General features: G+C 43.8%; 1 protein-coding gene across 3 annotated transcripts in view; it reads left to right on the top strand.

Annotated features, from left to right (window-relative positions):
• LOC112267130 (protein turtle homolog B) overlaps positions 1 to 14,609 on the top strand; it is a 76,991-nt gene that overhangs the window by 50,693 nt on the left and 11,689 nt on the right. For all 3 annotated transcript variants that reach the window (XR_006078840.1, XM_042297447.1, XM_042297446.1), the window contains exons 6-16: positions 1,518 to 1,662; positions 2,690 to 2,835; positions 3,801 to 3,943; positions 4,207 to 4,347; positions 4,473 to 4,592; positions 4,716 to 4,866; positions 6,108 to 6,231; positions 12,743 to 12,918; positions 13,518 to 13,744; positions 14,075 to 14,159; positions 14,393 to 14,554. Coding sequence is in view for 2 of the 3 variants with exons in the window: in XM_042297447.1 (XP_042153381.1) it covers positions 1,518 to 1,662; positions 2,690 to 2,835; positions 3,801 to 3,943; positions 4,207 to 4,347; positions 4,473 to 4,592; positions 4,716 to 4,866; positions 6,108 to 6,231; positions 12,743 to 12,918; positions 13,518 to 13,744; positions 14,075 to 14,159; positions 14,393 to 14,554 (1,620 nt within the window). In the remaining variant the exon portion in view is untranslated. The remainder of the gene's footprint in view (positions 1 to 1,517; positions 1,663 to 2,689; positions 2,836 to 3,800; positions 3,944 to 4,206; positions 4,348 to 4,472; positions 4,593 to 4,715; positions 4,867 to 6,107; positions 6,232 to 12,742; positions 12,919 to 13,517; positions 13,745 to 14,074; positions 14,160 to 14,392; positions 14,555 to 14,609) is intronic.

The following is a 14,609-nucleotide window of genomic DNA, read 5'->3' as shown; positions in this document are numbered from 1 at the left end:
GGGTCATAAGATAATATTTCAGTATCCATATCTACACTGAATAAAAATATAAACGCAACATGTAAGGCGTTGGTCCCATGTTTCATGAGCCGAAATAAAAGTTCCCAGAAATGTTCCATACACACAAAAATCTAATTTCTCTCAAATTTTGTGCACAAATTTGTTTATATCCATGTTAGTGAGCATTTCTACTTTGCCAATTTAATCCATCCACCTGACAGGTGTGGCATATCAAGAAGCTGATTAAACAGCATGATCATTACACAGGTGCACCTTTTTCTGGGGCCACTATAAAATGTGCAGTTTTGTCAAACAACACAATGCCACAGATGTCAGTTTTGAGGGAGTGTGCAATTGGCATGCTGACTGCAGGAATGTCCACCATGGCTGTTGCCAGAGAATTTAATGTTAATTTCTCTACCATAAGCCGCCTCCAACATAATTGTAGAGAATTTGGCAGTACGTCCAACTGGCCTCACAACTGCAGACCACGTGTAACCACAACAGCCCAGGACCCCCACATCTGGCTTCTTCACCTGTGGGATCGTACGAGACCAATCATCCGGACAGCTGATGAAACTGTGAGTTTGCACAACTGAAGAATTTATGCACAAACTGTCAGAAACCATCTCAGGGAAGCTTGTTGTCCTTACCAGGGTCTAGACCTGACTGCAGTTTGGCGTCATAACTGACTTCAGAGAGCACATGCTCAACTTTGATGGCCACTGGCATGCTGGAGAAGTGTGCTCTTCACAGATGAATCCCGGTTTCAACTGTACCGGGCTGATGGTAGACAGCGTGTATGGCGTCGTGGGCAAGCGGTTTTCTGATGTCAACGTTGTGCCCCATGGTGGCGGTGAGGTTATGGGATGGGCAGGCATAAGCTATGGACAACGAACACAATTGCATTTTATTGATGGCAATTTCAATGCACAGAGATACCGAGATCCTGAGGCCCATTGTGCCATACATTGTGCCATACATCCACCTCTATCACCTCATCTTTCAGCATGATAAAGCATGGCCCCATGTCGCAAGGCTCTACACAATTCCATGTAAGCTGAAAGTGCCTCAGTTCTTCCATGGCCTGCATACCCACCAGACATGTCACCCATTGAGCATGTTTGGGATGCTCTGGATCGACATGAATGACAGCGTGTTCCAGTTTCCGTCAATATCCAGCAACTTCACACAGCCATTGAAGAGGAGTGAGACAACATTCCACAGGCCATAATCAACAGTCTGATCAACTCTATGTGAAGGAGATGCATGAGGCAGAAGTTGGCCACACTAAATACTGACTGGTTTTCTGATCCACGCCTCTAACTTTTTATTAAGTTCCTGTGACAAACATGCATATCGGTATTCCCAGTCACGTGAAATCCATAGATTAGGGCCTAATGAATTTATTTTAATTGACTGATTTCCTTATTTGAACTTTAAATCAGTAAAATCTTTATATAATTTTTCAGTATATGTTTTGTTGTGCACTAAAAGCCTTTGTTTGTTTCCTCCAGGGCCACCGTATATTAAGTCACCGCCAGAGAACATCACTGTCAACATATCCCAGAATGCTCGCTTCACCTGTCAAGCAGAGGCGTATCCAGGCAACCTGACCTACACCTGGTTTTGGGAGGAAGATAACGTCTACTTCACTAAGAAGTAAAATTATAATCGAGATCGTGTGTCTGATTGTCTGTGTGCCTTCCCTTTGGTATTTGAGTCTTTTTCACCCTGTCATCTAAAGGCTTTTGAATCTTGTGTCCTCTCCTGTGACCTTAAAGTATTCTGTACTGTGTCTTGGCATAATTATTATGTGAGACTACCAGACCCTGTCTTGATTCAGTGACTTTGAATGTGTGTCTGTGCTGGTGCCCTGTTCTGCTGTGGTCCGGCAGCAGTAAGAGAGGGCCTAGTAGGGGCTGTCTGGAGCACGCCAGCCGGGTTAGCACGCTCTGATGACAATTCCACATGCCTCTTATACTGTAGTAATGATCTGAAGCGTAGCCAGGAGCTGCCAGACTCGCCCCAAGCACCGCTTTAGTTTAGTGATGGAGACGTTTTAGAAAGAACAAGTGACTGGGAGAATCAACCTATCAGAGAGTCCCTTAGAAAGAGGCCCATCTCAAATAGGTTTCTAAAGGCCTAGAAAAAGGCTGTGCATTATCAACCCTAGGATAAGACACTACTGTCCTAGTTGGGCTGCTTACAATGTTTGGTCTATCCTTGGAGGCAACATTCTATCACGAAAGGGTATTTTTGGTCTAATCATACGATTTATTTACTCAAAAATATTCATAGTTTAGATTAAAATATTCCCTCTGCTATTTATTTTGCATAATGTCCTCTCAAATATTACTCAAATGAACATGGTGTGAGGTTTGTTTGTTCTTTGTTTGAAACACAGCGGGAATAGAATATCTGCCAGTGTACTCTTCATGAGAGTACTTCATTTAAAGTGGCAGTGTGAGAGAAAACACTAAGGCAGCAGCATCAGGTGATTGTGGAAATTAGGGGATTTATTTGACATTCAACTGCTTCATCTTTTGGAAGCTATTCAGCCTGGTTGGATTTGACCAAATGCTGCCCTCTCATGGCAAGCTTGTGCAATTACATTAATGCAGCCCCAAGTGTGCGAGTGTGTCTCTATGCTATGGCATATTCGATAACTTCTGCTTCCTCTCGGCAGTGACCTGAAAAACCGAGTACGCATCCTCATCGACGGAACCCTCCACATCTTCCGGGTGAAACCAGAGGATGCTGGGAAATACACCTGCAGCCCAAGCAACAGCCTCGGAACTCCACCGTCAGCATCGGCACACCTCTCTGTTCAGTGTGAGTGTTACCATGGCGATGGATGGAGGGAGGGTAAGGGGGAGGGGCAGACAAGGCTGGCTGGCAGTACTGGAACAGGAGGAGAAATAACAGTATCACAACCTGCATAATGGCAGCCAGAACACTGCTGATGTATTGTCATTGGTGATGCAGTACCATACATATCGCCCTGCTGAAACTTTTCCACCCTTGGCTGAATTTCAGAGTCAAAGGTCGGGACGAGGGAATGATTAGATATTCCTACTGCTCATCATCTTGGCAGGTTCTCTCTCATCACCATATTCTTTGCATTTTTTCCCCGTCTATGATTCCAGTCTCTGTAGAGTTGTTTATCTTCCATATTGCTAGACACTGAAAGAGACAGTCTGCTAGTCTCACCCAATAGCATGCTGCTCAGTCTATCCTTCTCCCCTTAGAGAAAGAGTCTTGGTCTCCTCAATGTGCTGGACTGAATTGAAATGGTGACCTTTTAGTTCATCTGCTATGTGGGGGGGAAATGCCACCAGGCCGGATGTCTAAGTGTGTTTGCTACTATGCTAATTCCCTCTGGAGTCGCTGGTCATTGATTTCTGTGTTCTTAGAGAGAGAGAGAGAGAGATCTAGATACACTAGCAGCCGACCATGACTGTCTTTGTGATTGGCTTCAGAGGGTGACCAGAGCCCCTCGCTGAAACGATAAACCAAATTCAGCAGTCCTTTTTCCTGTTATGTACTATCCAAGCTAATAGCTAAAGACAATTAGTTAGCAGCTAGCTTGGGCCACCATAAAGTCACTTATAAAATACTATTTCTTACATGGTTTCCATACCAACCAACTTATTACAGGAGAAGTACCTGGCAGTTGTAATTGTGATTTAACAGTTTCAGACTTTATGCTCCAGTCTAATTTCACTGAAAACATCTCCCGTCCATCTATACAAAACCTTGTGCTCTGTCCTCTCTGACCTCTAACCTCTGACCCTCAGACCCTGCTCGCGTGCTCAACATGCCCTCCATCATATACGTCCCACGGAAACTGCCAGGGATCATCCGCTGCCCAGCAGACGCCAACCCGCCGGTGATATCAGTGAAGTGGGAGAAAGATGGCTACCCTCTCAGAGTGGAGAAGGTCAGTCTCAGTCTGCCATATGTGGGGGCCTCTGTCTGTCTGGACTGATGCTGATAACACCTCATTCACCAAAACAGCTGTTCACAATGTATCCCAGAGTAGAATTTCAGATCTTTCCCTTTTAGACCATAATGAATGCGATTTATATGGACACGAATCCTAGATCAGCACTCCTTTAACGCTCTTTGAATACAGGCCCTGACATGTTTTAGAGAATATTGCATCCCTGTGATGTTTAGTGTACCTCCTCTCTCCTGTCCCAGTACCCTGGATGGAGCCAGGCACCGGATGGGAGTATCCGGGTGGCGGAGGCCACAGAAGACTCCCTCGGCACCTACACCTGTATGCCTTTCAACGCCCTGGGTACTAAGGGCCAGTCTGACCCAGCCATTCTGGTGCTAAAGGTACTGGTACTGGAAGAAACATCTGACCAAATGTGATATGTGTAGTCTTCTCTCCCCCCTTTTGGTGAGACTTGTTGTGAGACTTGGTCTGTGACATTGTGTGTGTGTGTTGGCCCGGCCCACAGGATCCCCCCTACTTTAACGTGAGGCCTGGTGGGGAGTACCGCCAAGAGGCTGGTAGAGAGCTGGTCATCCCCTGTGCTGCCTCGGGAGACCCTGAGATACCAACCATCACCTGGAGGAAGGTATGACACCACGCTACAGCTGGGACTAGTCTGGGAAGAGAAACATGGAAAACTCAAACTGCTTTTTTGATATAACAACCAGGGAACTGTGTGTGTGCTTGTGTGTGTGCGCATGTGTTCAAGGTGGGGAAGCCCAGCAAGAGTAAGCACACCATCCTTTCCAGCGGCAGCTTACAGTTCCTGTCCCTCAGCAAGGAGGATCATGGGGAATGGGAGTGTGTGGCCACCAATGTGGTCACCAGCATCACTGCCAGCACGCGCCTCCTCGTCATTGGTACCGTCCCCTGTGACCTCATAACCCTCTGTCCCCATGCATGTCTGATGATCCTAGTCATCGATACAGTCCCCCTGTATTTTCTCAGTATATGGTTCAGAATTTCAGTTAATCTGAATTTAAGTAGTTTGACAGCAACCCTGCAGCTTTCTGTTCCCATTCATGATGACCCTAGTCCCAGCTGTACTGTATGTATACTGAAGTACTGCTTAGACATTCATGATGACCCTAGTCCCAGCTGTACTGTATGTTTACTGAAGTACTGCTTAGACATTCATGATGACCCTAGTCCCAGCTGGACTATATGTTTACTGAAGTACTGCTTAGACATTCATGATGACCCTAGTCCCAGCTGTACTGTATGTTTACTGAAGTACTGCTTAGACATTCATGATGACCCTAGTCCCAGCTGTACTGTATGTTTACTGAAGTACTGCTTAGACATTCATGATGACCCTAGTCCCAGCTGTACTGTATGTTTACTGAAGTACTGCTTAGACATTCATGATGACCCTAGTCCCAGCTGTACTGTATGTTTACTGAAGTACTGCTTAGACAAGTGACTTGCTTATGTGTTTACAGTACATATGAGTAATAAGCATGCCTCAGGACTTCTCACAGTCTAACACCCTAGCTGGCACCTTCCCAAGTGTCCCCTCACTGGAGTGACAGCTGACATGTCAGAGGTGCTGAGTGTGGAGAGGACAGCTTTGACGTTTCTGACCGTAGTGGTCAGGGCAGCAGGTCTCCATTTAATCCTAGTACAAAGGTGCTGGGTCTTGGCCACACAACTGGGGCTAGGGATGATGATGGTCTGGCCAAGCCATAGACCTTCACCTCACCATTGGTCAACACCTCAAAGTACAGGGCATTAGCCAATCAGATAGGCCATTCGCAGCCATTGTAGACAGTTATATACTGTAGAGGACTGTGAATGGTAATGACAGCACAATGTACATTATTTGACTTAATAGGACACATTTTTGGACAATGATAGTCATTCTGAGTGAGAAAGCTTTTTATACATTGACAAAACAGCTGTTATGAGAATAACACACTTGATTCATACTGTGGTTATTGAAGAATGGTCATCCTAACCTTCACTGTACAGTACATATAGACCTAAGAGATTGCGCTATCACTCTTTAGTGTGGGCCAGAGCAATATACAGTAGAGATAGAGAGGTATACTGTAGATGGCTCTGGTATTAAATATGACGGTCTCTTCTCTCTGACCCTCAGGCACCAGCCCACATGCTCCAGGCAGCATTCGTGTGTTGCCCTCGGTGACCTCGGCCAACGTGTCCTGGGAGCCGGGTTATGACGGAGGCTTTGATCAGACATTCTCAGTGTGGTATGGCCCAGTGTGAGTACTCCCAGCATGCTCTAGTCTACCATCAGATCTTATACTCAGATTGCAGTTGATTCCCCTAATAGAGCTGGAGGGACAGAGACTTTGGGGATTGATCTTCAATAGATATGATTTGTAGGGATCTGATCAACAGGGCTGTTGTGGTGACCGTATTACCGGCCACACTGGTGGTCACAAGTCATGAAGCCAGTAAAATTCCACATGAACATTTAGTCACGGTAATTAGGCTTCTCCAAGCTCTGATGCTGATGCAAGTCGTTACTAGCTCACCAAACTTGCTTACTGCCTGGTACTCAGCACTCTATTGTCCCTCTAATCACTCTGACATCAATGCAAATGTAATCAAACATCTAATCAAACACTTCATGAGAGCCCATGAGCTCCTGTTGCCAACATTTCTATAGGCTATGCAATTGCGCGAGAAAACAGAGTGATGGCCTCTATTAAAAAGAGGAGGACCCCATCAGCTTTCTATAGGCTAGGCCTAATATATCTATTTCTCAACCTTCCTAATATTAAGCACATTGCTTATCTTTACAACAGTAGTATAGCCTACCTGGCTGGCATGAAAATAAACCACGGGGAAACGGTGTAATGATCGTCGTTGGTGGAATTAGACCAAGATGCAGCGTGCGGTAGGTTAATCATACTCTTTAATGATAACCAGAAAACCAAGAAAGAGAGAACCAATGAAACATACAGCCTTGTAGGGCTCAATAGCAACAATACAAGGACAAGATCCCACAACATAGATGGGAAAAAAGGCTACCTAAGTATGATTCCCAATCAGAGACAACGATAGAAAGCTGCCTCTGATTGGGAACCACACTCTGCCAAACACAAAGAAATACAACACATAGAATACCCACCCAAATCACACCCTGACCAAACCAAATAGAGACATAAAAAGGCTCTCTACGGTCAGGGCGTGACAAGTGTCCTCCATTCGCTATTTAAATGCATAGATTACATGTTTCGATACAGGTGCATGATAATGGTTCATTCTAAATCAAAACAAATGTCACATATATTATTTTGTATATGTAAAGACAAGATGAAATCAAGAATAGTCTGATGGGTGACAATATTAGCCTGTCACTTGTACCTTTTTCAGGACCCTATCTTTGAAAGAAAAATTCGTAAAATCCAAATAACTTCACAGATCTTCATTGTAAAGGGTTTAAACACTGTTTCCCATGCTTGTTAAATGAACCATAAACAATGAATGAACAGGCACATGTGGAACGGTCGTTAAGACACTAACAGCTTACAGACGGTAGGCAATTAAGGTCACAGTTATGAAAACTTAGGACACTAAAGGGGCCTTTCTACTGACTCTGAAAAACACCAAAAGAAAGATGCCCAGGGTCCCTGCTCATCTGCGTGAACATGCATTAGGCATGCTGCAAGGAGGCATGAGGACTGCAGATGTGGCTAGGGCAATAAATTGCAATGTCTGTACTGTGAGACGCCTAAGACAGCGCTACAGGGAGACAGAACAGACAGCTGATTGTCCTCGCAGTGGCAGACCATGTGTAACAACACCTGCACAGGATTGATACATCCGAACAGCACACCTGCGGGACAGGTACAGGATGGCAACAACAACTGCCTGAGTTACACCAGGAATGCACAATCCCTCCATCAGTGCTCAGACTGTCCTCAATAGGCTGAGAGAGGCTGGACTGAGGGCTTGTAGGCCTGTTGTGAGGCAGGTCCTCACCAGACATCACCGGCAACAATGTCGCCTATGGGCACAAACCCACCAAACTGTACCAGACAGGACTGGCAAAAAGTGCTCTTCACTGATGACTCACGGTTTTGTCTCACCAGGGGTGATGGTAGGATTCGCGTTTATCGTCGAAGGAATGAGTGTTACACCGAGGCTTGTACTCTGGAGCGGGATTGATTTGGAGGTGGAGGGTCTGTCATGGTCTGGGGCGGTGTGTCACAGCATCATCGGACTGAGCTTGTTGTCATTGCAGACAATTTCAACGCTGTGCATTACAGGGAAGACATCCTCTTCCCTCATGTGGTACCCTTCCTCCAGGCTCATCCTGACATGACCCTCCAGCAGGACAATGCCACCAGTCATACTGCTCATCCTGTGCGTGATATCCTGCAAGCCAGGAATGTCAGTGTTCTGCCATGGCCAGCGAAGAGCCCAGATCTCAATCCCATTGAGCACATCTAGGACCTGTTGAATCAAGGGTGAGGGCTAGGGCCATTCCTCCCAGAAATGTCCGGGAACTTGCAGGTGCCTTGGAGGAAGAGTGGGGTAACATCTCACAGCAAGAACTGGCTAATCTGGTGCAGTCCATGAGGACCAGATACTGACTGTTACTTTTTATTTTGACCCCCCCTTTGTTCAGGGACACATGATTCCATTTCTGGTAGTCAAATGTCTGTGAAACTTGTGCAATTTATGTCTCAGTTGTTGAATCTTATGTTCATACAAATATTTACACACAAAATAAACGCAGTTGACAGTGAGAGGACGTTTTTTTTTGCTGAGTTTAGATTGACATAGGCTAGTGCTTTTGCTATACGTTAGGCCTACTCATCTTGTTGGCTGACGAAAAGTAAATGTGGACAGTTCATCCAATATCTTCAATATGCTCCTCGGAATTGGATAAGGACGCACGCAGTTGCATCCCCGTTGTGTCTGTCTTAACAGAAAGACAGACCCAATCACTGACAGAGAGCAGTGTGAGTGAGAGGTGCTTTGGATTGCGCAGCACACTCAGGGAGAAGGGCACAACGCAGCACTCCAGGCCGCTAAAGGCATGGATTTTTCTAGGGTGCATGACAGCCACAAAGGGGATACCGTGGTGAAATTCGAGGCATTATCAAGTGCTTGTCAAATTGTGAATGACAGAATACTGGAGTGTGTACAACAAAAACAAAGCAGAGCTCATGCCTTTCAAGTTACTTTTTTCAAATCATCATTAGAGTCTCATCATCCAGTGTTACAATGTATTCAAATCATAACATATAGCCCAACGTTTGTAGAACAACTAAAGTTACATTAATAACTCTAAATTAAGCATATAGGAGTACCTATTTATTTGTTAACTGCTCAACACAGAATAGCCGCATGTGTGCACTCCCCCAAATCGTTTGGAGACAATATTTATAATTTATTCAGCTTTGTTCGATTGTATTGTAGACCTGCTGTTTTCAACTCTCTAGAGACAGCAGGAGCGGTAGAGATACTCTGAATGATTGGCTATGAAAAGCCAACTGACATTTACTCCTGAGGTGCTGACAATCACTGTGACTATTATTATTTGACCCCGCCGAACATTTGAACATCTTGGCCATGTTCTGTTATAATCTCCACCCGGCACAGCCAGAAGAGGACTGGCCACCTCTCATAGCCTGGTTCCTCTCTAGGTTTCTTCCTAGGTTCTGGCTTTATAAATACATTTGATTGATTGATTATTCTTCATACTATAAAATAATATAAAATAATGCCACAGAATTATAAGCAAATCTCCCACAGCCATTTCGCATAGCCACATCAGGACCTAACATAACCTGACTAGGACTGGCGGAACCCCGTTCCGCTAGCGGAACCCCTCGCCAACAGCCAATGAAATTGCAGGGCGCCAAATACAAATCAACAGAAATCTCATAAATCAAATTTCTCAAACATACAAGTATTAGGCACCATTTTAAAGATACAATTCTCATTAATCCAGCCACAGTGTCTGATTTAAAAAATGCTTTACAGCGAATGCTCCACACACGATTATGTTAGGTCACCACCAACTCACAGAAAAACCCAGCCATTTTCCAGCCAAAGAGAGGAGTCACAAAAAGCACAAATAGAGAGAAAATTAATTACTAACCTTTGGTGATCTTCATCAGATGACACTCATAGGACTTCATGTTACACAATGCATGTATGTTTTGTTCGGTAAAGTTCATATTTATATCCAAAAATCTCATTTTACATTGGCGTGTTACGTTCAGTAGTTCCAAAACATGCAGAGAGCCACATGAATTCACAGAAATACTCATAATAAATGTTGATGAAAATACAACTATTATACATTAATCTTTAGATGCACTTCTCCTTAATGCAACCGCTGTGTCAGATTTTAAAAAACTTTCCGGAAAAAGCATAATCTGAGAACGGCGCTCAGAGCCCAAACCAGCCAGAGAAATATCCGCCATGTTGGGTAGTCAACATTATTCATAAATAGCATTGTAAAAATTCACTTACCTTTGATGATCTTCAGAATGCACTCCCAGGAATCGCAGTTCCACAATAAATGCTTGTTCTCTTTGATAATGTCCATCATTTATGTCCATTTATGTCCAATACCTTCTTTTGTTAGGGCGTTTGGTAAACTAAACCAAAAGCGCGATCTGGTCCATTCGGATGAAATGTTCAAAAAGTTATATTACAGGTCGAAGAAACTTGTCAAACTAAGTATATATTCAATCTTTAGGATGTTTTTATCATAAAATTAAATAATGTTCCAACCGGAGAATTCCATTGTCTGTAGAAAAGCAATGGAACGAGAGCTACCTCTCAAGTGAAAGCGCGTGACTGAGAATGAGGCTGTAGGCAGACCCCTTAGTCAAACAGCTCCCATCCGGCCCCCCTTCACACGAGAAGCCTGAAACAACGTTTTAAAGAGAGTTGACATCTAGTGGAAGCCTTAGGATGTGCAAAATAACTCATATCCCACTGTGAATTCGATAAGGGCTGAGTTCAAAAACTACAAACCTCAGATTTCTCACTTCCTGTTTGGATTTTTTCTCAGGTTTTTGCCTGCCATATGAGTTCTGTTATACTCACAGACATCATTCAAGCAGTTTTAGAAACTTCAGAGTGTTTTCCATCCAATACTACTAATGATATACAAATATTAGCATCTGGGACTGAGTAGGAGGCAGTTCACTCTGTGCACGCTATTCATCCAAAAGTGAAAATGCTGCCCCCTATCCCAAACAAGATAAGGACAACTGAGTATGCTATTCTGTTCTTCTGAAATAAATAATGGATTTATTGTGAAGGTGTAGGCTAAATTACATGGATTTATTAGCCTACATTCCATTTAAAAAAGTCTATGTGTGGAACCCAGGAGATGCTAAATGTGCTTATGTTAATTATAATCGATCAATAAATGTGCCTATGTTAATTATAATCGGTCAATAAATGTGCCTATGTTAATTATAATCGGTCAATTACCGTGAGACCGACAGTTCTTTGCTTGACAATCACCGACTGACAAAATGTTGTGACCGCTACAGCCCTAGATATCAATAAGGAAATATTGAAAATTGAATTACTTTAATTATTACAACGGTATCCAGGGGGAAACATATAACAGTATCCAGGGGGAAGCATACAATGGTATCTCAGGGGAAGCATACAACGGTATCCAGGGGGAAGCATATAACGGTATCTAAGGGGAAGCATACAACCGTATCCAGGGGGAAGCATACAACGGTATCCAGGGGGAAGCATACAACGGTATCTAGGGGGAAGCATACAACGGTATCCAGGGGGAAGCATACAACGGTATCTAGGGGGAAGCATACAACGGTATCTAGGGGGAAGCATACAACTGTATCCAGGGGGAAGCATAAAACCATATCTAGGGGGAAGCATACAACGGTATCCAGGGGAAGCATAGAATGGTATCCAGGGGGAAGCATATAACGGTATACAGGGGGAAACAGACAGGTACTACAACACCATTTTGACAGCACAATGCTAATGGTTTATTACTCAGTCCTTCAGTAATATCACTCAGTTACTCAGTATTTGTATTTACATTATTTGCATTGTTGAAGAGTTGGGCATACAGTAAATCACAGAAGATGCATAATTCATGTGTTCATTCATTTATTAAAGGCGTAATGGAAAGACATTGCAGTAACATTCTATTAGGCAACATCCACGAGGTGCCATAAAATCACCATTATCATTTGATGTACATGTCAGCAGTCATACAGAGCCATACTGTGTTGAATGGTGGCTGCGTGTGAATAATAATCTGATAGAAGTGGTGCTTTTGGCAGTCTAATATTAACAGCCATTCTCATCCATCTCTCTGTCATGGCCTGATGACACCTTAATGGACATTTTTTTGACAGTAATATTAAACCATGTGCTTTGAGGAACATTGCATATACATGGAGACATCTCTTGTGTATTTACATAATGAATTACTTTGTACAGAGAGCTGTTACTATAAATGTACAAGTCAAAGTGATCTAATTACCTTTAGTTTAGATTACACAGATGGTGAGGTGAATGTGAAAAGGACATTAAATAGAGTGAAATATAGCCTAGCAACAGTATTGTATTGCAACACTGTGGCCCATTGTCTGTGTAGTTTGACAGAGGCACACTACATACGACTGTCTATCTAATGTACACCATATATGCTATCTGAGTGTTACCAGGATGGCCTGTTGACCTTATAGTCTGTGTGCAGGTTAGTTATTATTGATACCTCTCTCTGTGTTTCTGTCCTCCAAGGTTGAAAAAGGAGAATTTTGGCCCCCATGACTGGCACTCCATGCCGGTGTCGGGGTCTCAGACGTGGTTGGTGGTGCCGGGGCTGGAGCCCAGGACAGAGTATCAGTTCAGCGTCCTGGCACAGAACAAGCTGGGCACAGGCCCTTTCAGCGAGGTCGTGACGGTTAACACAGTAGGTAGGTGGCACCAGCGCCAGAACAACTGCCTACACTGGACTGATACTGTATGCCTATACTTGTATTTAGTATTTATTAAGAACCCCCATTAGTTCGTGCCAAGGCAGCAGCTACTCTTCCCGGGGTCCAGCAACATTAAGGCAGTTATATACAATTTAAAGTATTACATGACATTACATTTCATAACACTTTTCTGTTCCCACAGGCCACTACTCTACTATCACATATCTACAATACAAAATCCATGTGTATGTGTGGATTTAGATACCTAGAATTTACTATTTGTAATGCATGTTTTTTTAGACCAGGCATATATCATAAGCTATAGAGTTAACTTGAAATATAAAATATTTGTATTTAAGGGTTTACACATCAGTGTGTCCATTTCAGACATGTCATGTTGATTCTGTATACTCACAATATCATTGAAACTACTGCTCTCTAGAGCTATCTTCTAGAATGCAGTTTGTAATTGCTCTCACCATCTTCTGTTTATCTCTGATTGATCACATGTGAATGTATGGGTTTGTTATGGCTGTTTGAATAATATGAATTGCTTAACTTCCTTCCAAAACTGGTCTGTTCTCTTGTCCCCTTAGTGTCTCCCCTGAGTACCCCTGAACCACAGGTGCTTCTTACTCCACCACGGTGCCTCACAGCCAATCGCACACAGCACGGCGTCCTGCTAACATGGCTCCCGCCAGCCAATCACTCCTCGCCTGTCGACCGCTACATCATGGAGTTCCGTCTTGGAGAGAGGTGGGAGGTCCTTGACGATCTAATCCCTGCCGCTGAGACTGAGCTGATGGCCAGGGACCTAGTCCAGGTAAAGGACCGTAATACCTAAATGTATAAACAATGTTGTCTGTTTATAGTGACAACTGCCAATGTGTAATTAGTGTCATGGCTCAGCTGTCTACAAGATAATAATGAACACTTTTTTACAAATTACTTGTAAATCCTATATAAATCATTTAAGGTATACCTTCATGTATACTCAAACTGTTATTGTTATTATTTTGCTAATGGCAGTTGTTTTGGGGGTAATGACACCGTTATTTTGAGACAGGGGTTATGCTGAGGGGAATTGGACTGTGGATGTGTTATGTGTGTGGAATGGACAGTGGAGGAGTGTGTTGTCTTGTGTCCCTGGCAGGAGTCCTGGTATGAGTTCAGAGTCATGGCCGTCATGGATGACCTCATCAGTGACAGCAGTAATGTGGTGGGAGTGTCCAGCACAGGTAAGTGTTACACCAAATATATTACACTACAATTCAGAATTAAATTAAGAGTATATTCAAATAATATTCCCAAATAACTACAATGGAATGGAATATTTTTAAATGCTGCTGATATGTCACTCCATTAAATCCATTTACCTCCATGAGATTGGTGAAGTTCATGATTTGAAGTCCATTTCCACCCCCCCCCCCACCCCCTATTTCTGAACCCCTGGGTACCTTTTCCACTTCAGATCCCTTCCCCCCTACGGAGGTGACTGAAGAGGGGTTGGCGAGGCCCGTGGTAGCGGGCGTCGTGGCAACCATCTGCTTTCTAGCGGCTGCGGTGCTCTTCAGTACTCTAGCAGCCTGCTTCGTCAACAAACAGCACCGACGAAAACTCAAACGCAAACCAGGTATGCCTCCAATTCATCTAACTGTCTAACTTCTACTGTCCATTCACTGGTCTTG

The sequence above is a fragment of the Oncorhynchus tshawytscha genome, linkage group LG14 (assembly GCF_018296145.1).
Source record: "Oncorhynchus tshawytscha isolate Ot180627B linkage group LG14, Otsh_v2.0, whole genome shotgun sequence".
Taxonomy (NCBI): domain Eukaryota; kingdom Metazoa; phylum Chordata; class Actinopteri; order Salmoniformes; family Salmonidae; genus Oncorhynchus; species Oncorhynchus tshawytscha.
The sequence above is the reverse complement of the archived record's forward strand: the minus strand, read 5'-3'. Positions and strand labels throughout refer to the sequence as shown.